The following is a 25010-nucleotide window of genomic DNA, read 5'->3' on the forward strand; positions in this document are numbered from 1 at the left end:
CACACACACACACACACACACACACACACACACACACACACACACACACACACACACCTTGACAGGTGTCTATTGTGTATAAAAGCATGTTGCTTTTCATAAAGATGTTGGACTCACACTGCTGCTCATGTGAGCGGCAACAGAGAGCAGCTGTTGTGTGCATATGCGCTCTCTTTCTCTCACACACAAACACACACACAGGTCTTTCACTCTGCTAATTCAAGAAACAGACACCTCATCATCTTCACATGACATATTGCATAATGACTCCCGGACACGTCTGGCTACATTTAAACTCCCCCAATTTTCATTTCTCACAGCTAATTTCAAATGAAAATATCGAATACCATTGCATATTTAAAATATGGACAAGCGTACACAGCTATGTAGTTGTGATCTTTTTTTTTTTTTACGCAATTTTTTCACATAAAATCTACATGGAAATATCAGCTATCTCAGCAAATTGAAATGTTACGCCCCGATCCGTTATATGTTCTTTTTCAGCATGCTCCAGTAGTTGGAATCTCGCCATCTTGAAAATGGGAAGGGAAATTTGACTTGCTTTATCTGTAATGTGCCATTTTCTGCTCTTTGCACAGATATCAAAACACATCAGCGAACATGATTATAAATCAGTCCATGAACAGTGTTGTACCGCAGAGCGCTGAGCAGCAGCGGCCCAGTGTGCTACCCCTCTTTTGGAGAGAAAAGTGTTCCACCTCAGCAGGTCCACCCCCTAACCTGAGTCTGTCTACTGAATCTTTCATCGTGAAAAAAAAAGTCTTCGTCTCTCAGGCTCTCTCTCTCTCCCTCTCTCTTTCTCACACACACACACATTAACACACGCGTGCGCACGAGCAAACTTGTTGAATCATTCATAGGATAGAAATTCCATAGGTCTGTCGGTGACCTGCAGTATAGTGAGAGCTGCTCTCCCTCTGTTTCTCTTGTTCAGTCTTTCCATATATATCCTGTATCGCGCTCACACACACACACAAACACACACACGTGTAGACACTGCAGCGTTAGAGAGAGAGAAAGAGTGATGAGTGGGCTCAAGCTGTTAAATCTTTTATGGGCAGGTGAGAGAATCTTATCTGACACGCTACGTCTGACCTCCTCCCTGTCCTCTACTTTCTCTTTCACTTTCCCTCCCAGTTTACCTCCTCCCCCTGCCCTTCTTTCCTGTTTGTGAATAGCTTGTTTTTCTTCTTCTTCTTCTTCTTTTTTCATTCCTGCCCTCTGTGCGCTTTTAAAAACCCATCACTGAATTAATGAATGGATGTCATTTTGCAATAAACACAGCACAGTGTGCATGTCGATGTTTGTGTGCTGCAGAACCCGGACATTGTGCTGGTGCACTACCTGAACGTGCCGGCAGTGGATGACAGTGGGAAGCCGTGCGGTCCGGTCCTCTGCTCCATCAACACGGACAGGAAAGAGTGGGCCAAGTGGAGCAAAGAGGAGCTCATTGGACAGCTCAAACCTATGTGTGAGTCTCCTTAACTTGAGCACAAACCCTCGAAAGAGTCACCAGAGGGCAGATTGTGCAGCTGTTTGTCTGTCCCAGACTGACATCACTAATTTAGCTTTTATTTAAAACACTGTCATGACGGCTAATGCCAGCACATACGCCGTTTTCATACAGGACTTTGGAAATTATTCACACCCCTTGAGGGCTTGCCATTTAATGTCACACGATGAATGCAGACTTTGATGGATTTTACTGGTATTTTTGTGTGACGCACCAACACAAATTAGTGCGTAACTGTGAAGTAGAGGAAAAAGGAGATATGGTTTTGAAATTTTTCACAAAATGAAAGTTTAAAAGCACTGATGTGTTTTAGTATTCAGCAGCTCTTGAGTCACTATTTTGCAGAACATCCTTCTACTGCAATAACAACTGCAAATCTTTTGGTGGATATCTCCGGAGACCAAAGGTTTTCCACATTCTTCTTTGCTAAATGGTTTAAACTTGTTCTGACAGCATGGAGGGTGTCTATGAACATCGGTTTTCAAGTCTTACCACCAGTTCCCAGTTAATTAACCATTTATAACCCCCAACCCCCTTCACAATTGAACTAGTGACGGCTTTCCAAATTAATGTTTAGAGACACTTACAGGTCTCGGGTGGGAGAGGATTTGTTCTATGTTTTTCTGTGTGGATTCATGATTCCTTTTTTTTTTAGATTTTTGGAAAATGACAACCTTTTTTTGAAAAATACGTTCCCATGTGGATGCGGCATAAGTCCTCCAGCATATCGGACGCATTTTCAAAATATTATGGAAAAAGTGTGGGAACGGCCTTTCGCTGCTGCAACATGATTTGCCAGGAGACAAAGCAAATCAAGGATGAGCAAGTTTAGTGTGGAAGAGGTTTTAGTGGATTCCTGACCTCAGCCCAAAGGAACACCTTTGGATGAATTAAAGCAGTCACTACGAGCCACTCCTTCTCAACCAACATCAGTGTCTGACCTCAGAAATGTGTTCCAGGAATTATTTTTTATTTTTTTTAAATGTTATGGAAAGTTTGGAGGAGTTGAGGCTGTTATAGTTGTAGCAAAGAGATGGCCAACATCACACAGTGAAATTTATATTTTAAAAATGGGCTGCCACTCTTTCACACTGGCTGACAAGTGTCTTTGTTTCAAAAAGTAGTTGCAAATTTAAATGAGTCAATCTAGTGGAGCAGTAAATAATATACTGCTCAAAAAATAAATAAACTTGCTCATCCTTGATTTAAACACTTAAGTGTTTAAGTGTAGATTACATTGTATATTAGATTACATTATTTATTATTCCAAGTAGGAAATGTATTTATATTTTTAAAAATTACTTTAAACAATTATTAGAAGAAACAATAAGCACCAATTAGTGTGCTAATTGGTGCAGATTTAAATTAATTACATAAGAACAGCAGAAAACAATGTGAATAGCACTGAAAATGACTAAATTATTTACAGGACGTAGTGCAGGAGATTGTAAAATATGCATAATTTAGCCTTCTTTTACAAATGGTTTGTGATAATCATTTATGTATGTGTTTGTATATGTGAAACATCCATATAGTTGCCATGTATTCACTGGTAAACATTTGTCATCTGAATGATAAAACATTTAAAGTGGTGATTGAATACCTTGAAGTGAATGACTCATTGAAGCAGATGGCCTTTGCTTACAGCATGCAATAAATATTTCAACCATCTTAGCAAAAAAAAAAAAGTTACTTTCTTGTGTCTATTATGAACTTAATTGTTCTAAACTCAAGTCTCATTTTAATATCGAGGTCAATGAAAAGTCACTTGCTTAGGAAAGTCATATGCGACACACAGTTATGCTACACACTATGCTGCTGCATGCAGGGTAGTTATGATTTTTGTTCCTTATATATTTGTAGTTGTTGTTGGTAATTAAAATTAACATGGTTAAAATGAGTAAAATCTAAGGATTTTATGATTTTGATAAAGTCTTACTAGATAAATGTATTGTTTGCATGCAAAAATATGTATGATTCATTCATTCGTACTTAGTTGTTTGATTTAGTCTCATCCTTTTCTGCACAAACTTAAAGTTATCAATTAAAAGCAATTTACTAATTGTCAGTTTTACAGGGAGGTTTGACGTCTTTTCAGTACCAAGATTTGTAAATGGTCTTTTTATTTGACGCTAGGCAGTCTTGTCTATAATTAAATCACCCAGCTGCGTATAAAAGTACAGATGGTGCCATTAGTTGATTTTTATTAATCAATTAGCCTACTGCCAGGAAATTATTGGCCACTATATAGCTGATCACTTGATTAATTTTTCATTTAAAAAACATTAAAAATCACACCTCTACCTTCACGTGTTGCTGCTTTGAGTTTCTTATACTTTGCCAGTTTAATTTAGTATTGCAAAGCTTGTAAAATTGAACTATTGGCAAAACCATATTGGGATTCAATATTCAAAGTCTCAAAAAATCTTTTTCCTGCAGTGATTTGTTTCAGTTAAGATTAATCCGTGGTTAATATCAGATAGACTTCCAAAACACTTGTAATTTAGCTAGGTTTTACCAGTCACAGTAAGTCTGGTTGCTGCAGCTATCAGAGTCATGCTGCCACCTAGAGGCAGACACAAACTGCAACCATGAAACGGAGAAATTTATAGCAACCGGCAAGCATGCCTAAAATATCCAGCATTTCATATTCATGAAACAGCGTGAAGGACTAGATCAGGGGTCCCCAAACTTTTCCCTGTGAGGGCCACATAACTTTTCCCTTCTCTGGTGGGGGCTGGAGTCAGTTTGTAACAGAAAAGGTGTGACGATTGCAGGAGTGCCTAAATGTAAAAATGTATTGTTTTCCAGAAACACTGGACCAGAGAGCCTTCTGCTTTCTTGTGTCCCTTGGCACATGATCCTGTGCCTGTGTCCTGTGGTTGTTGTTGATGAGGGGAAAATACTATTAATGAAATAAATAATAACCAAACAACCCTCTCTGGGTTCTTCACAGAAAAAATTCCAGGAAGGATTATAGTCCGTAACTATGAGCCGCACCGGACTATAAACCACAACCCCAAAGTTTTTTGTTGTAACCAGTAAACATACACATATAAGCCACAGATATCTCTGCCGCTCCAGGTTTTCCACAGTAATGCAGCAGCAGCAGAGGGGGGCGGACACCCAAAATTTGAGTCATAACAGGTCAATTGAATATCACATTTATTACGGTTGAAAAAGAAAAAGTTGCCAAGATTAGATTTAACTGAACTGATTACGGTAGGTTCCGAACGGTAACTAACAGTAAAAGTGCTGATCCTTCGTGTCTGCTACTAGCATGTGCTAAAGGAAAATGGGCGCCTTCTTTTTCTTTTTCTTCTGCTGCTGCTGTTTCTTCTTCTTTAGTTTCCAACAACAGCTTGCATCCATTATTATTGCACTACTGCCGTCTACTGGATCCTAATATCTATACCTCAAATTTTTATAATGACCCCAGTATTATTTAAAAAAAAAAAACGAAAAATCTTCTTTCCCCCTCAATGCTACTTAACTGACCACCAACATTCTCAAATTTCAATTCCCTATTAAAACCTAATTCCGTTTTAATGGGCGCKTTCTTCTTTTATTTCCAATTTTGACTTCCAATGATTCACTTCCTGCTAAAGAGCCCCCTGGTGGTTGAAGAAAAATCCACATATAAACGGCTTATAGTCCGGAAAATACGGTATATGAAAAAAAAATCTGATCGCTCTCTGATATTGTTCTGGGGGCCGGACCAAATGTGGAGGCGGGCCGAATTTGGCCCGCGGGCCGTAGTTTGGGGACCACTGGACTAGATAATTTCAGTACTCACACTGACACACCCATACCCACACGCCATAATGTAGGTTCAATCTATTTTGTTGACGTGGTCTGGAAAGGTAGTTTGAGACTAGCCCGAAGCTGTGTCTTGTTGATGCAAGTGCTACTTCATGTGCTAATTGTTCACAGAGCCTTTTGCTTTCTTGTGTCCCTTGGCACATGATCCTGTGCCTGTGTCCTGTGGTTGTCGATGATGAGGGGGAGGTGTTACCTCTGAAATTAAAACTGCAAAACACTGGGAATGTAAATGAGAACATGTGGTTTGCATATTAGATGTTTAATTTCCCTGACAAGAGCAACAAATACATAGAATGCATCTTAACACCTTGTTTGTGACAGTTATATCAGAGTACTTGTGTAATCGTTGCAGTAAGGGTTCTGAACAGTAGAGGGTGCTGTTACATACTCTCTAATTGCAATCTGGCAAAAAGATTCATATCCTTTGACTTTTTTTTATTACGTTTTTTGTCTTGTTTCAGACTGCTTTTTATTTTGTAGATCATAATTGTGAGGCTGAGGGAAAATTATATTGGTTGTTTTTTTTTTTTTTTTTTTTAACAAATACAAATCTGAAAGTGTGGACCCTCCTTTTACTAGTGGAACAGGTTCTACAAAGGTGTTTTTTTTTTCAATCCTCTTTGCAAAAAGGCACAGCCTCATTCAGATTGGATAAAGAGCTTATACTTTGTCACGGATTCATATTCAGATCTAGAGTATGTTCTTGTTCTACTGGAAGGTGAACCACTGCCTCAGTAGCAGGGTTTTGAGCCCATATTAGGCTTTTTACAGCCAATCCCAAACAATCTTCCTTTCAACTCCGATCAACTACCCTGTGTTAAAGAGAAATATTGTCACTTAGCCTTTTTTGGCCAAAATCTTAGGACCATGTCAGGTCCTCATAGTTTGTGACAAACTGGAAACAACGTCTTTCTTCTTGCCACTCTTCCAAAAATACCCATATTGAGGATGGCAATCCCCAATATTGTTCTTTTGTTGTTGTTTTTTTAACAAATACAAATCTGAAAGTGTGGACTAGTTGTTCTGCTGATCGGTCGTTGCAGTTCCTTCAGGGTCTCTCTGCTTCTTTTCTGATCAATGCTTTCCTTAGCTGATATGCCAGTTAAGGTGTTTTGTACTCTAACTCTGCTACGGTTGCTGGTTTTCATGATGCCGTTTGTTCACGATGTTCTCTAACAAAACCTCTGTGGCCTTCAAGGAAAAGTTGTGTTTATGATTAAATTAAATGACTCAAAAGTGGACTTTATTTTGTGACTCTTGGATCTACTCGGTTCCACTGGATTTTATTCAGGGGTTTTAGAATGATGGGTGATAGATTCGAGTGCATTCCAAAGTTTTTAGGTTTTTATTTGTAAAGGAATTATGCGCTTCTTAGCTGTAGTCTTTCACATCCTGATACTTCCACTAAAATGCAATAAAGTGTATGGTTTATGATGCAAAAGGTATAATAATTTTGCAAGGTACAGGGTGGAATAGAAAATGGCACACTTTCCTGAATCCTGTTCTCTTTTCTGTCTCTTCTGTCAGGTGCTGGAAGCAGCCTGCATCAGAAGTGTTCCAGTGTGAAGCAGCGTATCATCTCATCCAAACAGGAGTCCGGAGCAGGAGGAGGGACAGCAGTAGGAACCAGCGTAGCAGCAGGCCAGAGAGCTGAGGAAGCAGATGGCACGGAGGTCCAGAACAGTGATGTATCGGAGGGCCAGACTGAGCCCAATCCTGGCGGGGGACGGAGTCGGGCAGGTGGAGGCAAGAGGAGGAATGGCAGGATAACCAAACCTTCCCTTCTCCCACAGAGCAGCATGGAGGTGTCTTCTTCCACCTCGACCAACCAGGTGGAGGTACCCGACACCACCCAGAGCTCCCCTCTGTCTATTGCCAGCGACATGGCTGACAGCCCAGCTCTTGCCATCGGCACTGGCTTGTCACAAAGCACTGCTGTGTTCATGTCTGAGGTCACCACTCTAACTGGCGATTCGGTATACTCGGCCGGCCACACCCACCTGTTGGCTTCGACCCACGAGAGTACCACCACGGGCATCCTGTTGGCTGTCGCCCCTGACAACCAGAGGTTTGCATCGTTCAGTGGAGGGGTGGGGTTAGGGGAAGGAGGAGAGTTGGTTCTATCCAGTTCTTTGGACTCTGGAGTTGGAGTCAGCCTTCCTGAGACCACCATGACCTTTGACCCCGACTGCTTCCTCAACAATCCCAAGCAGGGCCAGACGTACGGGGGAGGCGGAGGGAAGACGGAGGGATGCAACGGTGACGATGGGGGACTCCACTGCTCCACTAACGGCTTCGTTTACAACCCGGCCCTCGTCAACAACATCAAGACAGAGGCCACGCCACTGGAGCAGCCGCTGTCAACCCAGAGCAGCTACGTGGGAGAAGGAACCGGCCTTAGCCCCAGCACCACCCTGGAGCAGATGGACTTCAGTGCTGTCATGTCATCGGCCTGCGTCTCAAGTCTGAATCAGCCATCACACCACCCCTCCCCGGGCCTCTTCCTTCAGGCCTCCCCCCAGACAACCCAGCCCTCTCAACTGCAGGTCAACGGCACCAAGGCAACCCAGGAATCCAGCGAAACGCGGGCCTACATCGGCCTCCCCCCGATGGTCACTGACTCTCCTGTCACCAACGGAGAACCACATGCACACCTCCACCAAGTGAGCACAGACCAACAGGCACTGTGTGCGAGGAATGGGCAAGCAGCAGCAGTCGGGTCGTTTCCCCTGACAACGCAAGACGTCGAGCAACCAGACAGCAGGAGCCACCAGGAGGTCGCAGCCTTAGAGAAACCGACAGAAAACGGAGAAGATTTGCTCCTCAAGCCTGGGGATCCCCACGAGACCTATGCGAGTGTTGACGCCAAGCATTTTCTCCAGCCCACAGATGACACTGGAGGGGGGGACGAAGGCGGAGGGGGCAAAGGAGGAACGGAAAACGAAATTATATGTAACGGCGTGAGCATTTCAGGTGCCAGTAGCTCAATGGTGGCCAGTCCTCAGTCGATAGGTGTAGGTGCTAACATCGAAGGTGCTCTTTACAGCTCTCCGCTTCCTCAGCAAGGTGCAGGGGTACCGGCAGTGACAGCCGGGGCCGGGGCGGCTATCAGTCTGGAAGGGTTCGAAGCGTCATTTGGAAGCCAGTTCTCCGATCTTATCAACGACTTCATCTCCGTGGAGGGGTCCGGGGGAGGGGTGGCGGCAGCCGTCTCTGGGGTCCTGATGCCCCAGGATGGCGCGGCAGGAGAGGAACACAGCACCGCGGCCGGTCACCTGCAGGCATCCGAGGTGGAGCAGGGGGCACTGGGACTGCTCCAGGAAACTGGCAGGCTATTCGGCGTGACGGACTACTCCCCAGAGTGGTCTTATCCAGAGGTTAGTAAACCCAACATGTAATCTTTATTTACTCATCACTGCTCCCCACAGGAAAATTAGTCCATGCTCCACATGATTGATGGTAGCTTGTACTAACGTTAACTGTTGCAATCATGCTTAGCCCAGTTTGCACTGACAGCTTGGCTACAGTATGTGGTCATTAAGGAGGCCGAGTATTTCAGACTCAGCTGATTGGCTTTTAATGAAATTTCAATTTTTCCCCAGATTCCCCTGGGTGGCCTCATTAATTTGAGCGTGTACCACTTCTAATAACTCAGACAGCGGTTCTGTCATTGAATTATGATGAAAGTTGAGGAAACTCTTCATCTTTGAACCACCATGTTTTAAAAACAGTCTCATAGCAGAAATAATTATGAGCAATTATTAAATAAAACCCACATTTAACTGCAGATTTAGTCTGGGATTTAACAAAAAAAAAAAAGGAATTCAGAACATCCAAAATGCACAGTACTTTACAGACATACTCAGACCCTTTGAACTTCCCATTTTGTTCCAATCATGAGCTTAGATGTATATTATTAGGAATTTATGTGATAGACCAGCATAACTTAGGGCGCAATTTTGCTGTGGAAAGAAAATGATTCATGGTTTTTAACATTTTCTTTACAAAAGGTTTGTGTTACGCACCCTGTTGTCTGCTACTTATAAATTACTATTGTTTAAACTGTAGCCTGAGGGCCATTTGTGGCCCTTGGAACAATTTTATATGATTTTTTTTTTTTTCATAAATGGGAAATGTTAGGTACAACACAATATTTTCTCTTTTAAAAACTATGTTGTTTTTTTTTTTTTGGTTTTTGTTGTTTTGCTTTCATGTTAACATAATAGCAAGTAAACCACAAGCACTGAACATTTTACTTTAAAAACATACTTGGGTACAACCATTCTTTAATGTTAGTTAAATAGGTTTTCAAACATTTTGTAGATCAACAAAACATAAAACATTCAACCCAAATAGTCAGATAACTGTACAACTTCCTTTTAATAAATCAAGCATGCAAGACAATTTTCCAAAACCAGAATAATCTGCATGATTATGTATTTTATCGACATGCAGATAAATAGAAAATAATTCACTATAATATGATTTACCATTTTAACACGAAAAAAAAGACCCTTGAGTACTTTCAGCCTAATTATTTATACACACCACTGCAAACCTACCAAGACAGGGTGTCCACCTCCATCGCTCTAACCCTTACAGGTTTTGTTTGAAGTTAGTTATGATCCAACTCTTAAATGTAAATGACTGGTCATTAAATAATTCCATTTCTGGCTTACCTTAGACTATAAATAAACGTAGAGTGCATCAAAGAACTTACTATTTGCTGATGTATTTGCAGACTGAAAACAAGTTTTCTGTTTTGATGCTGTTGTTATGGTATCCATATCCTTTTCTCATTATTAGATGTTTTTGTGGCTCCTAGATTCATTGTAAAGATTTTGAGCTCCTGTCAGAAAATTGTTATGTTTTGTTTGTTTTTTTTTTGCTCCACAGGGAGGAGTAAAGGTATTGATCACTGGTCCATGGTTGGAGTCCAGCAGTGAATACAGCTGCCTCTTCGACCACATCAGTGTCCCAGCTGCCCTCATCCAGCCCGGGGTCCTGCGCTGCTACTGCCCAGGTAACACAACAACTTTTCTCCAGAAGAAATTAACGTCAGAAGAAAATGTATCAAACACCAAATATTATTTACAGAATGCTTTTCAGAGCAAAAAGACATAACCAAATAAAATAAAAAATAAAAAAAATAGGCTAAAAGTGATGAGGTAGATGAATAAGATGATAAGGAAGATACAGAAAGCAGTTGGCTCTGTGTTTGCTGGATAAATAAAGGTCAGTTTAGAGTATTCTTTCAGCAAGACATAGGAAAATATAGTAAATAATGCCCTCTATTTTGCTGTGTGGTTTGCATAATCCACATTAGGGCAACATTAGGTTTGAATTAATCATTTTGTGTTTAGCTACATTGTGTGGAGTTTATTCAGTGTTAACCAAAAATAACTCTCTTGATATCTGTCTTTTTTTCCCAGCTCATGACACAGGACTGGTGATGCTGCAGGTGGCCATGGGTGGCGAGGTCATCTCTTCTTCTGTGGTGTTTGAATATAAGGCGCGCGACCTACCAGCACTGCCATCTTCTCAGCACGACTGGCTGTCCCTGGATGGTGAGAGAAAGAATTTGCTTATTGAAGAGATAAATGTGTCTGTTCACATTCAACAGGAAAGAGCCTTTCAGTCACGCACACCTCGACTTTTGCCTGAATGTGTCAGACACATTTTTGAATTGAGAAAAGTTACATGTGATTGTACAAATTATTTCTCAACAAAGTGATTAAATGGATAAAAGAAAAACATTTGAAAGTATAGCTTGAGCATAAGTTAAGTGCTGCACTATAAACTGAAAGATAATAACAGCAGTTCAGTCTTTTAATAGCTTGAGGCAGAAAGCTGTGTAGCAGTCGGGTGTTTCTGCTTTTGATGTTGCAGTTTGCCCGATGGCAGTGGTTCAGGGAAAGGGTATGAGAAGTCTCTCAGAGCCTTGTTCCTGCAGCAGCTCTGAAGCAGATCTTGGACAGAGGCTAGGGGCCCTTTCAACTCGCCTTACTCTCCACTGCAGGGCCGTCTTATCTACCATATTGCAGCTGGAGCACCATGCTGAGACGCCGTACGTCAGCCCCTCTCCCAACCACAGCTTTGTGGATGCTCTGGGAATGCTTGCAGGGACTGATGTTTGTTTCCGTTTCTTCAGAAAAATAAAAATCTAGTTTCTGCTGGCCCTGTTTCACAATCCCTTTGTCCTTTACATAGATAAGGTCATGAAAAATCTAGACTCTGAGGAGATAAATGCTATCCCCTCTCTGCAGTGTGGTTGCTGGTTCTGTGTGTGCCCCAGTTGTGACCTCTGGAAGTTATTTGCATAGATTCAGAAAAGGTTTTAACTGTGCTGAATGAAAAGCAGAAGTACTTTTGGTCCTAATTTGACACATGCTCTAATTTCTTTTAAAAAGAATCATACTGAATATGTAATTACATATAAATCAAATAAAGTTGCCCCGTTTGAACAATTATTAAATGTAGACGTTGATGATTTTTTTAGAGTTTCTGAGGCATGGTCAGTGCTGACCTATGAGAGGTTCTGTGTTTTAGTCACATTATGCTGCAGTCTTTTTCTCTGCCTGAAAAACCTTAGACTATAAGCTTAGACTTGTTTCCTATTGTGGATGAAGTTAGCATTGTGAAACTGGACGGAGGGCTGTCTGAGAGTGGACGTATGGAAGAAGATGTGGGTACATGTATTACTGTTTCTTTTCACGTCACTCGGTAAAGAAAATTAAAACAAAACATGTTTTTAACTGCTTTGGCTGTGTTTTATTATATTTCCTATATATTGCATGCAATACTTAAATATGATATTTCCAGAGAACATAAGAAGCAGCAGTGACACAGATGAGTGAAACCCAGGAAGTAGATATGCTTTAGAAACGCTATGACCAGGGCCGGCACTAGCTACTTTGGTGCCCTAAGCGCCCAAATGCTTTGTGTTGCAGACTGACCCACTCCTGAAATGAACAAGAATTCAGCATTTGTCAGTGTGTTTCTTTTTATTTATTTAACTATGAGAAATGTAATACATTTGCTGTTTTTGTGCTGTTTTCACATGTACTTGTTTGATGCAAACCCCTAAAAACAATTAAAAGATCTGATTTCACAGGCGTACATTGACCCATACAATCAAGACAAGTATTGTTTTTCTGGATCATTAGAAGAAGCTTATTTTATTTATTTTATTTTATTTTATCTTATTTTATTTATTTATTTATTTTTTTTGCTTCACTAGATGTTTCACACCTTCTTAACTTAATGTTTTGCTACATTACAACTAAAAACTTCTGTTTTATTAGAATTTTGTGTGCTAGAGCAACACACTGCAGAATACAAGTCGGAATTTTCATGTGGAAGGTAATAGATGGTTTCAGACATGGTCTTTAATATACATTTTTTAATAAATAAAAGACTGTGCACTTTGTATTCCACCCAGTCTCAAGTATTTTCCAGCTACTAAGAGACTTTTTCATGTTCTGTTTCTTCTTGTTGACCAAAAAGTTGAATTTTGACCTAATCTGACCAGAGCAACTTTTTCCACATATTTGCCTTAATAGGTTTTGACAAACTCCAAACAGGATATCATACAGCTTTTCTTTTTTTTCAAAGCCACCTGCACCGTTGACCTTTGGAGCTCCTCCAGAAATATGCCTCTTGGCTGCTTCTTTGAGTTGTGCTGCCCTTGCCCAACCTGTCAGTTTAGGTGGAAAACCTTGTCTTGGTATGTTCACACATGTGCCATAATCTTTTCATTTTTGGATGATGGATTATCTGTTCTCTTAGTGAGGCTTGGGAAAATGAAAACTTATTCCCACTAAGGCTTTCCACAACTCTATGCCTGACCTTTATCAGGCTTGAAAGTATAGTGAGGCTGTTTGGGCCCCAAGTGTTTTTGGAAAAAATCTCTGAACAGCTGGTTTTATACAGAGATTAAATTACACACTGGTGGACTCTGAGTAATTAAGTAACCTCTAAATGCAATTGGTGGTGGGTTTTATTTAATTCATTTGCTGCTTTGCTCCTTCTTTTCAGTGTTGTTATAAATGACTTGTGCTAAAACTATTTTGAGAAGCATTATGTCATTGTATGTCTGAACTGGTCTTGAAGCTACTCCTATTGTTGCATTCTCTCTGCATGCAAATTGATCATAAATTGGCAAATTGATTTGAATTGGTTGGTTGATTGATTGATCCAATCGATAGATCGAAGATGGGACAATACAGTGGTTTGGTGCATATGTTTACGGTGTGAGCATATACAAGAGTCACTCTTTTTACATTCACCTCTGGTTGCGTAACCTGTTGTGAGTTTTATGGCATTCAACGCGGATTTAAACGGAGCTAAAGGACAATGACACGTTCTTTCACTAATCTTTTGCTGGTACTTATTGCAGATGTCTTCACGGCTCCAGGGTCAGCCTCTGTGTGTAAATATATCTCCCAATGCAGTTGCAGCCTGGAAACACATGGGTCCCATCGGCGATCCCTGTCCTGACTCCGCTTTCGCCCCCGTCTCTGCGTTGCGCAATGCGGCAATGCGGCTTTTTAGTCACAGCATGCTGACTGTTGGCTGTAATAAAGGACAAGGACATGACGGCACACACGGCGCTCCGTTTGACAGTAACAACTGCGGACAGAGCTTGTAAATGGGAGCCGATAAATGTACATCTGCACATATTCTCGGTTTTGGCTTCACATATGAGGGCAAATACTCACTCCAGGAGAGAGGGGGGCGGGGGGGATAAAACTGCGATCTGCTATTAAACACGCGTGTGAACACGGCGCAGCCACCACGCTAATGCCCAGGTCTGTGCAGTCTGTTGTGTCGATGACGAGCGAGCCTCCCGCAGCTCGATCAGTGGCGGGCGGATTTGAAGCGCTGCTCCCCCTCACACACACAACGTGGAGAGACGGTTCTCTATCTCTCCCTCCCTCCTTCCTTCCGTTCCTCCCTGCATTCCGCTTTTCTTTTTTTTTCTTTTTTTTATTTGTGTGTTTTTTTTTTTGTTTGTTTGTTTTTTTTGTTTTTTTACGACTGGAGAAGCGAGGCTGTGTGAGTCGTTCACCTCAGACTGATGGAGGTTTAGCAGAAGCGGGAACAGAAACCCAAAACAGCCGCAGACACAAAGACTCTGGTGGTATCTTCTCATCGCGCTGTTCTACTGACGTTCAGGTGTGTATTGTTTACAGCTGCTGCGTTAGGATCGCACTTTTCTGCCATGTTGCAGTTGATAGACATGAAGGCGGCTGGGTTGGTTAATTCGTTTTTTTTTTTTTTTTTTTTTTCCTTTTTTTTTTTTTCCTTTTTTTGCAATTTAACTCATGACTGTGGCTATATTTGCAGTAAGACAGAAAATTGTGTGACTGAAGTAAACCATGTTGCTCGTCTATTCTTGTTGGCTGACCTGTGCGATTTCAGCACCAAGAGGAGGGGACAGCTCCACTGATCCCTCCAACCACAATAGAAGGAGACTCTTGCTCCTGTAAAGGCCCATGACAACAACACAGAACTCAGGAGGCTTTCTTGTACGACTGCATGCATTTCATATTTTTGGATTTTATTTTTATTTTTATTTATTTATTTGCTAAAATAACAATGGACAGTGACGTGTTCAAAGGTCAAGATATTGTTTCATAAGCCTAACTTCTCCACAACTTTATCCTTGACCTATCTTCTAGGGACTCTATGATGTTGTTTGTTCACTAATGTTCTCTAAAAACCCTGAGGTCTACCAAGGTAGTTGTATTTAGCCTTTTTGTGATGCTAAAGAGCCATTATCGAAGTGCTAGTAAATTTATTTTCGACAGCAATGGAGCTGTGGAGCTTCTGGTGATCAAAAAAAAAAAAAAAACGGTAGTTAAACCTCATATTCTACTCAAAACCCAAATCAAAACTATTCAAATATCTGCATATAAAAGAATAGTTTCAATGTTTTTTTCCCCCTCTGGATGCAGAGAGCTGCTGGATGGTTGAATTATACTCTGTTATTGTGAAACAGTCAGTGTGAATCTGTTTTTGTTTGATGTGTTCATGAGAGAACAACAGAGCAGTATTGTGTATGACAGCTACAATACAGGGATGTTGTTGTTTTTTTACTCTCTATTAGGAATAAACTGCTCTCCCCAAGATGCCAGAGAGATGAAAGCTCTTTAGTTGAACGTGTTGCTCCACCCTCCCTGTTGATCCTGTGCTTTGAGGAGCATAAATAAAATAAGCATGAAATAGTAGTAACCAAAACAGAAAACTAAGAGAGAGAGCAGAAGATGGGATCACACAGTTTTTTTTTTTTTTTTTTTTTTTTAAGAAGGACTGGGTAATGCACTCTGCCCACTTACCTAAATAAGACAAACAGATTTAAACCTCTGACCTGCATTTCCACAGACACCCAATTCAGGATGTCCATTCTGGAGCGTTTGGAGCAAATGGAGCAAAGGATGGCTGAAATAACCAATCAGACCCCTGGCTCAGAAGCCATGGCAACCAAGGGTGGAGGAGTGGAGGGGGGAGGAGCCAATGATCAGCGGTCTCAAGTAAGACATAGAGTCCGTTGTGTGGAAATGTTTCCTGTACAACTTAATAAAAGTGTCTAACATAAAAGAAGAAGAAGGAAAATAAAAACATCAAAGTGAAGAAAATCAGTCAAGGTTAATTTGTAAAACTGTGTTTCATAAAGATGAAGTTTCGTCCTGCAACATGTTATTCTCTTTAAACTTACAAGCACAGACAGAATTTAATATCCTAAACCTTAATGAATCATATGAAATAAACTTTTGATCAAATGACACTTCTATGAGTTATCTTTGTCACATTTTTCAGTTCATTTATTGATCTAAAAATAATGTGCATTCATTTAGATTTATTTATTTTCCCTGCAAATGTGCTGCAAAAAGGAGGAGAGGAGTCAGGAGATACAGTAGTCAACCGGACAGAGTTAACTCAACCAATCTTTCTTCAGTTGACTCTGATCAGTAGAGAAGATTAGATCCACCGGGTAAAAAAAATCTGAGATTAAACTCAAACTTCCTTTTTATTTCTTCCTATGGTCCTAATCCTCTCCCATAGATTAGTGATCAACTAGTCCAATAATGAAAAATTTGATTTTTGTTCCTCTATTCATTGAATGCAACAAAAAGTGAGGTGTGAGGTTCTCTACATGTTTTGTCCTTAAACTAACCCATAAAAACATTTTTTTTTACTATTTTGACATCACAAAAATGATACAAAAGAAAAGGATATATGAGTTGATGCATAAAGCAAAATATGATATTTTAATCTCATAATTCCAGACTGCTACTTCTCTAACCCAGGATATTGTTGTTATTTCATGACTTCAAAAAAATAAAATAAAATAAAAAAAGCAGGACAGAAACCAAATAAAGCCAGAGAGTGGTATTGGCAGCTGGACATTTGGATGCAATTTTTCCCAACATTTTATCTCATTTGCCTTTTTTCCTTCTCAACCCTCAGAGCTCCCCTGATCAGAGCACATTTGAGGGTCGTGTGGTGGTGGTGTGCGAGAAGATGATGTCCCAGCCCTGTTGGACTTCTTCAAACCAGCTCGTCCACAGCACGAACTCCAGAGGAATGACGCTACTGCATCTGGCCGCAGCTCAGGGTTACGCGGGGCTCATCCAAACACTCATCCGCTGGCGGTGAGTAACGCTCGGACGTGACCCTCCGCTGTGAAGATGAAGTGATTTCTCATTTGCTGCTTCACTCCACAGCACAAAGCATGCCGACAGCATTGACCTGGAACTGGAAGTGGATCCTCTTAACGTCGACCACTTCTCCTGCACGCCACTTGTGAGTGATCGATACTGTTACATTCTTCTTTTTTTTCACTTTTTTTTCCCTGTGTGTATGAGGTTTATGTTATTCTATCTTCTGCAGATGTGGGCGTGTGCTTTGGGCCACACTGAGGCGGCACTGGTTCTGTACCAGTGGGATCCAAGAGCTCTTGTCATTCCTGACTCTCTGGGTCGCCTGCCGCTGAATATCGCCCGGTCCCGTGGTCACACTCGATTGGCCGAGCTCTTGGAGCAGCTGCAGCAGAGTCCTCAAACGAAGGGCCAGCCTGCGGACAGTTGGACGGAGAAGTGGAAAGGAGGATCGCAGAACAGAGGAATCAACAACAGCTCCAGCTCCAACACCAACCCAACCCCAGGTTCCAAAAGCATCTTGTATTTGTTTGTTTTTTTCAGAAGCATAATATGTTTTGTTCAGGACTGATGTTTAAATTGATGAAGGAAACTAACTAGAGACATTTTTATAAGGATTTTGACTGGTATTAAGGGAGTAGTCTGCTCAAAAGTGGTCAGTAATTGTGCAAAAGCCATAAAAATCCATCCAACAGCCTGTTTCAAGCTCACTAAGTGTCATTTTCTATCTTATGTTCTACGCTGCACTGGCTGACTGATTTTCTTAACTTAGAAAAGATTTGTCTGAGCTTTTATACCAGCTTTAGATATACTTAATGTTTACTGGTGAGACTAAATGGCACTAAGCTTAAAAGAAGGATAACAAACATTAATTATGTTCTTTTTGCAATGTTAACACCACCCATCACTTAATTTGTAGAAGTCTAAAAACAAACTTTTTTCTAAATTCTCAAGGATAAAGTCAGTGTCTTATAAAAGTATAGTCCTTGAACATCTTTACTTTTTATCTTGTGAGAACTTCATCAAATTGTGATGGTATTTCATACAATGTTTTTCAAAGTTTTTGATAATAGAGATTTGAAATGTGAGCCGTGAATATGTGTTCACCATTATAACTCGCTGCATGTAAAGAGTTGTTATCCTTCTGGAAGGTGAACCCCCCTCTACGATTTTACAGTATTTTGCTCCATCCATCTATAACCACCTTCCCTCCAGAGGAAAAACATGCCACAGTGTGACATTGATGCCGTATTTTACTGTTGCAGTCCTGTGTTCGCAGTAATCTGAGGCGGTTTTCCGGTTAACAGCATTTCAGATGAAAGCGCAGCGTCCAGTGTTTGCCTCATGTGACACAAAGGCCCTCTTCCCCATGTTTGCTGTGTTCCCGAAATAGCTCGCAGCAAAATGCAAACAGGACAACCTTTTCATGATGCTGTTTGTTCACTAATGTTCTTTAACAAACCCCAAAGGCCGTCACAGAACAGCTGGATTTATCCTGAGATTGAATCACACACACGCGGCTGTGGACTTTGTGCTAATTAAGTGTCTTCTGGAGGCAGTTGGCAGAACTGGATTTTATTTTGGGGTAGCAGATTAGAGGACTTTATTTGTAAAAAAAAAAAAAAAAAGGAAAAATTATGGATAATTTTCCTAAATTTCTATACTTATTCACTTTGTTGCATGAATCTATCTTATTAACTTCCAGTAAAATACATTGAAGAATGTGACTACAACAGGCAAAAACCACTTTGAGATGTTAAAGATGTTAAATATAAATATCTAAGAGAGTGTAAATAGTTTTGAGAGACACTGCAATTTTGTGTTAAAACACAGGCTTCACAAATTATGCCAAATTATAGTGACATTGTTATCTGACACGAGAAGTTTCTCCTTGAACATTCATTTTGGTTTGCTAAGAAATGAGAGCTCCTCACGTCATGAGTTTATGTCGATTTCTTTTTATTCTTGAATACCTTTTGGCTTAGTTGAACTCTGGTCATTTTTGTGACTGAGCAGGATGTGGTTTTTGGTAGGAATTTGTGGTACGTTGTAAGGTTTGTTGTCATTTTTTACTTTTTCTTTTTTTTTTTCACCTGTGCAGAGGTGAGAAGAAACAGAACAGAGAGCCAACCATTAAACCAGAGCTGGAGCCAAACTGGTCAAACGCCCCAACCAGGAGCCAACGTGGAACAAGGAGGTCCGCCCCCAGCCAAGCGTCTCAAATCTAACCCCACGAGCCAACAACAGCTCGCCAACTCGGCCCCCGGCGCCAACACCATCAGCTCCCTCCTCGACTCTTCCCCGAGGCCTAATCCTCTCCAATCCGTCTTACCCAAGTCCCAAAAAACTGAGCTCAGCTACCAGAGAGCACCTCTTGCCAGCTCCACCCCGGACCGGCCTCGGTTCCCCGGTGCCCCGTTCTCTCACCTGCAGGCCAGGATAAGGAGGTCTGAGGGGGGCAACGTGTGGAGCCTGAGACGGTCTCTTGGGCAAAACAGTCTGGTCCGGAGAATTCAAGGAAAAGAACGGTTGGCCATCCATCTGCGGCAGAGAGTGCTGTCCGACAGGGGAGAGGAGACTGAGCTGCTGACCTACCAGGATCACTCAGATGACTTGCAGGTATAGTGAGCGGTTTTATTTTGCTCTACTCAGAGAATGTTTTGGTGTAAGGAATACATTTTTAAAAATTACATAAAGAAAAGACAGGAAAAGTCAACTTTAAAACTTCCTTCACATGTTATAGGTGGATATCACGATGCTTGCTGATCACATTATGGATGTTTCTGCTGGAAGGCTTAAGCAGACCACAGTCACTGAAACAGATTCTGCAAAGGTTGGCATCAGCAGTGACGTAAAGTCATTGTCTGGTTACCTTGATGAGGTGGAAAGGTGAGTCAAAGTCTCTTGATAGTTCCACGGTTATATAAATAATTCTGCAAATGTTTTCTTGTGAAGTAAAATGGAAGAAGAAGTTGCTATATTAATTTATAATTTTTTTAAAGCACTGAACGTGTGTCACTGACACAGTGTTTTTGTTTTTGTTTTCCGTGCAGGTTTCTAAAATCTAAGCCCCAGGCTACAAGCCCCAAACCAAATTCACTCTCAGGGCTGGAGGAGCAGCCGACTCCTCATGCAAACCAAGCACCCTCGTCTCCCTTTGACTGGAGCTCCTTCCTCTGTGCAGCTATGAAGGAGGAGAAGTTGAAAACAAGCTCCTCCTGTCTAGCCATGACTGAGTCAGAGCAGCAAGAGCTGTACGAAACCATCAGGCGTGCTCTGCACTCCCTCAGAAAACACAAGGCAAGTTATGACCTCCGCTCCTGCTCCTGCAGACGGTGCGGCTGACGCGTATCTCGCTCTGTGACGCTTCCTTGCACTGTTGTCAATCGGCGGTCCGATGTGATCAGTAATTTTGTTGTTCTCAGGGTCCCATTCAGGAACAACACAAAGAGATTGCAGCAGTGATTCAACGCTGCTACAAGAGATACAAGCAGGTAAGATTGTTGATTTTAATAGAGACTTGTTTTTTGTTTGGGTTTTTTTGTTGGAAAGTAGGTTGTGTTACACTAAATGTGTAAATATAGCTTGTAGGTCTCTGCGTGTGTTAAAGAAAATACTCTGAATGTCTTGACTGGAAATGAATGTTCCCTCATGGCCATTCTGGGCACCAAATACAGATGTAAAAACTCTCAGAAAGGACTGAGAAACAATCGTTTGCTTCTGCTTCAACTCAGTGTCTGATTCACAAAGCAAATAGCTCTAGTTACATGATATTTTAACATCAGGACATTAAGGACACAGACCCCTGAGGACTGACTGTGGAAACTGATTCAGGGGTATCAGATTTAAGGGAGCTAAAATAAATTCGAGCCACACTTATCAGATATCTATAAGTTAAACATAAAAAAAAATGTGTAAGATCACTTTCTTTCATTTCGCAAGATTGCACAAAATCCAAAGACAACACGTTAAATTTGTGGTTGTAGCATAAAAAATGTGGAAAGGTCCAAAGGGTAAAGTTACTTGAGGAAGGCCATGTAGAAAAGTAAGAAGCAAAACATACAAAAAAAATAAAAAATTCAGAAAACACTTTTTTGCTAACATCACGCTTCATGTCTGTCTTCCCTTACAGTATGCACTTTATAAGAGGATGACTTTGGCAGCCATCCTGATCCAGAGTCGTTTCCGGAGTTTCCACGAACAGAGGAAGTTCCAGCAGAGTCGTAGGGCAGCAGTCCTCATCCAGCAATACTACCGCTCCTACAAGCACTCCCTCAGGTGCTCCATGTGCACACGCGGGTGTGACGTCGCTGGGGTTGCACAAGAAATGTCACTAAAACATCTGCCGCTTGTCTTTTGTTTGCAGCAGCATCCTAACTAAAAAACAGAACCAGGCTGCTCGCAAGATCCTGAGGTTCCTGCTCCGCTGCCGCCACAGGTGAGCCGGGAGCCTCCGGCCACATTCTCAAACTCATCTCACGCAAGGGCACCATGTCATGCACTCATACCACCCACCCACTAATGCACATACACAAATTAACAGCGGTGCTAATAGTTGCTGTTGTTTTGCTGCTCCTGTGAAGCCCCTTGATGGACCACAGGCCTCTGAAACAGGTGAGTCCCCTCTTGCTCCCTCTCTTTCGAAGGCTGATGCCTGTTTGCATGACAGCAGAAGGAGAGGGAGAGGCAGAGGAGTTCCTGGATCATTATCCTTCCCTCCTGCTCTCTTCTTTCCTCCCTATCTCTCTCTGACTGCCTCGAAGGACTGCCGAATGATGACAATAAATGTGCATGACTGACAGATAGAGATGCAAATCTTGCATACGGTCTTCTTGGGGGCATGTTCCGATTATCACAAGGGGACATCGAGGGTTGCTTGGCATGCAAATTTTTTGTGTGCCTTGATGGATGGAGCTGGTACAGAGGATCTGAGTGTACGTCTGTTGTGTAAGGATGTGAATTTAAGGAGAGTTTGTCAAACATCTGCTGATTTCTCTTTGACATTTGAGGGATGATATAAAAAAAAGAAAACAACTTGCCGTTAAAGTGCTTTGCAAGAGTAGTTTACCACTTTGTGCTTTTTCACATTCTGTTTTATTGCAACCACAAAGTTCAATATATTTTATTAGGAAATGGAAGCTTAGCAATAGATTCTTTGGTAACACTTTATTTGAAGGGGGGTGAATAAGACTGTCGTGACACTTTCATAAACATGACATAACACATGTCATGAACATGAATAAGCCTTCATGAATATTTATGACTGTTGTCATAAAGCGTCATTCGGTAAATTATGACACTTTTAATACAAAGTTGACATTATTCAAAATATCTTTGTTATGACAGCTTGACATTAACCAAGAAATCATTACTGTTTAAACTTTACCTTTAATAACATAAAGATACCTAATTTTTAAAGTGCAATTAGTAATACTTTTATAACAAATTTATATCAGTAATGATTTATTGGTTAATGTCAAGTTGTCATAACAAAGACATTTTGAATAATGTCAACTTTAAAAGTGTCCTAATTTACCAAAATATGCTTTATGACAACAGTCATAAATATTCATGAAGGCTTATTCATATTTATGACATGTGTTATGTCAGTCTTATTCACCCCCTTCAAATAAAGTGCTATCGATTCTTTCTTTTTTTTGTCAGATGAAACCATGAGAAGTATGTTGGAAATTTCTTTTTTTGTTGTTGTTTATTAGAGAACATTAGTGAACAAACACCATAAAAAAAAACCAAGAAATGCAACAGACAGGTCAGGAAGAAAGTTGTGGATGAGTTAGGTTATATAAACAACATTCCAAGCTTTGAACATCTCAAAGAGTCATTATTTAATCAATAATCTGAAAATGAAAAGAGTATGTCACAACTGCAAACCCACCAAGATATGACTGCCCACATAAACTGCAAAATATAAAAGAATAGTAATCTGCCTCATAACTAGAGGCCCATGGAGGAGCAGCATAGATCCGATGCTCAGGTGGGAAAATCTGCTGCTTTTAGCCATCCATTCCACAGATCTGGCCTTTAGATTAGAAAGGCAAGATAGCCGTGAAGGATGGAAAGTAGGGCTAAAACTGTAGCTCCTGCAAGAAAATATGTTAGAGACTGTAAAAGAGTCGAGACTGGAGTGAAGGTTCATCTTCCAGCAGGACTATAAGCTGAAATGTGCAGCCTGAGCTGCAAAGGGATGGTTTAGGTAAAAGCTTGTTCATGAATGAGACAATTAAAGTCCAGACCTACTGACTGAGAATTTGCTAAGACATTGCTGTTCACCTCCAACCAACCTGACAGAGCCTGAGTTTTTTGTTTGTTTGTTTTTTGTTTTGTTTTTCTTTTAGAAAAATGGGTTAAAGATTTAGTTTTGGATGTGCAAAGACTCGCAGTTGTAATTTGCTACAACAGGTGTCTCTTCATAATGTTGAGTCGGAGGAGCTGAATCCAAATGCATGCTAAACTTCAGGGTTTTTATATGTAAGAAAAGCATGCGCTACTTTGTGTCGGTCTATCGTATCGACTCCCAGTGAAATACACTGAATTTTGTGGCTGTAATGTGACAAAATGCAATGTGAACGGCTTAGCGAGTCACTCCGTACGTTCACACCGACCTTGTAAACCTATTTTCTGATTGTGTCTAATGTGCGTTTGGTTCTCCTCAGGGCCAGAGAGCAGAGAAAGGCCAGGGGTCCTGAGAATGCATCACCAGGCCCTGCACACAGCCCCATCAGCCTGTGATCAATCTACCCTCCTCCCCTCTTCTTCCCCCCAATCCATCTCTCCTGCCCCACCCCCATCCCTCTCCTTTTCCATTGCCCTCTCCTTGTCGCCTCTTTTCTCCTCCTTGCTCTCAACCTCCCTGGCCTCATTTCTCAAGAGGAAAAAAAAAAAAAAACTCTTCCCAGACAGACTGAGGACAGGATAGGTGTCCATCATGGCAGCTCAGACAGACATACTGCTGGGCAGAGCCCCAGAACCAGGCTCTGCTCACAGCACTGATCCTCCTCCAGTTTAACTGGGAGGCCATCACATTAACCTCATGGCATTCTTTGCACTCCTCATGGGTATGTTTCTTTGCAAGAGCAAGTTGTCGAGCGGGACTAGCAGTTCAAAGGAAAAACAAAAAACAAAAAAAACAACAAAAAAAAAAAGAGGAAGTGCCTGACGACAACATCCTGCTGTTTGAGACAAGTGGCTGGATGTGCTGAAGAGGCTCCGACGGGGAACAGCTGGCTAGCGAAAGAGGCAACTTTGACATGCAGAAAACACAAAACCCCGCTGTGTTCTTTTGTATCTAAACAGAGATCTGTGAAAGAATAAGAAAACCATAAACCAAAAAAAACTCACTTCTGTGTTGCATTTGCATGCAAGGATTCCCCCCTCCCCCGCTTATTCCTCCTCTATATCATCCTACAGAGCTACAGTGGCAAATCATTCTGCTGATTCAGTATCTCACAGTATCACCCAACCACTCTGACTCACCGGCTTACAAAGCTATTAGTCACCTAATCAAAAAGAAAAGAAAAAAAAAAAAAAGGGGGGGAGGAACTGCACTTGAATGTACAAGGAGCATTGTTAGAGAAAAGGGAAGCGGCCTGAATAACGATGTCTTAATTTGCTACATGGACTTTGTATGGAGTTGTTCTCAGCGGCAGCACTTTTGCTTGCCCAACGTGGTGTGTCCGTGTTCGTTCAATTCAATGCATGTGTTTGAGCTACGAGCTCCTGCATGCTTGCCAAAACTGCTTTAGTGTTGTTTCTTTTCGTATTTCTATGTGTAACTGTGTCTCATGTCTTCATCGACTTATCCTTGCCCTGTGTAATGTGAACCGTGTAAGGACAAACGACTTCTTTTTTGTTTTTTTTTTTGGGTGCTTTATTTATTATTTATTTATTTAAGGGTATAATTCTTTCTTTAACTGGCTCAAGAGTGGCTTAGCTCGAGACTGGTCCCCAAACTCAAAAAAAACCTCCCCCTC

The 25010-nt window shown here is 41.3% G+C and overlaps 1 protein-coding gene across 7 annotated transcripts in view; it reads left to right on the forward strand.

Moving 5' to 3' along the window:
- LOC103464925 (calmodulin-binding transcription activator 1) overlaps window positions 1-24496 on the forward strand; it is an 84194-nt gene extending 59698 nt beyond the window's left edge. For 2 of the 7 annotated variants that reach the window (XM_008409339.2, XM_017304870.1), the window contains exons 7-22: window positions 1339-1492; window positions 6884-8733; window positions 10253-10379; window positions 10789-10923; window positions 15743-15891; window positions 16829-17013; window positions 17086-17164; window positions 17252-17525; window positions 19121-19638; window positions 19763-19908; window positions 20073-20319; window positions 20445-20513; window positions 21152-21297; window positions 21386-21457; window positions 21603-21633; window positions 23694-24496. In XM_008409339.2, the coding sequence (XP_008407561.1) occupies window positions 1339-1492; window positions 6884-8733; window positions 10253-10379; window positions 10789-10923; window positions 15743-15891; window positions 16829-17013; window positions 17086-17164; window positions 17252-17525; window positions 19121-19638; window positions 19763-19908; window positions 20073-20319; window positions 20445-20513; window positions 21152-21297; window positions 21386-21457; window positions 21603-21633; window positions 23694-23726 (4215 nt within the window). In that variant the 3' untranslated portion in view covers window positions 23727-24496. Of the gene's footprint in view, window positions 1-1338; window positions 1493-6883; window positions 8734-10252; window positions 10380-10788; window positions 10924-15742; window positions 15892-16828; window positions 17014-17085; window positions 17165-17251; window positions 17526-19120; window positions 19639-19762; window positions 19909-20072; window positions 20320-20444; window positions 20514-21151; window positions 21298-21385; window positions 21458-21602; window positions 22046-23693 lie in introns of those variants that run through there. The other 5 variants (XM_017304867.1, XM_017304866.1, XM_017304871.1 and 2 more) reach the window with 4 other exon arrangements.
- Window positions 24497-25010: the final 514 nt, after the last annotated feature.

The sequence above is a fragment of the Poecilia reticulata genome, linkage group LG5 (genome assembly GCF_000633615.1).
Source record: "Poecilia reticulata strain Guanapo linkage group LG5, Guppy_female_1.0+MT, whole genome shotgun sequence".
Lineage (NCBI taxonomy): Eukaryota > Metazoa > Chordata > Actinopteri > Cyprinodontiformes > Poeciliidae > Poecilia > Poecilia reticulata.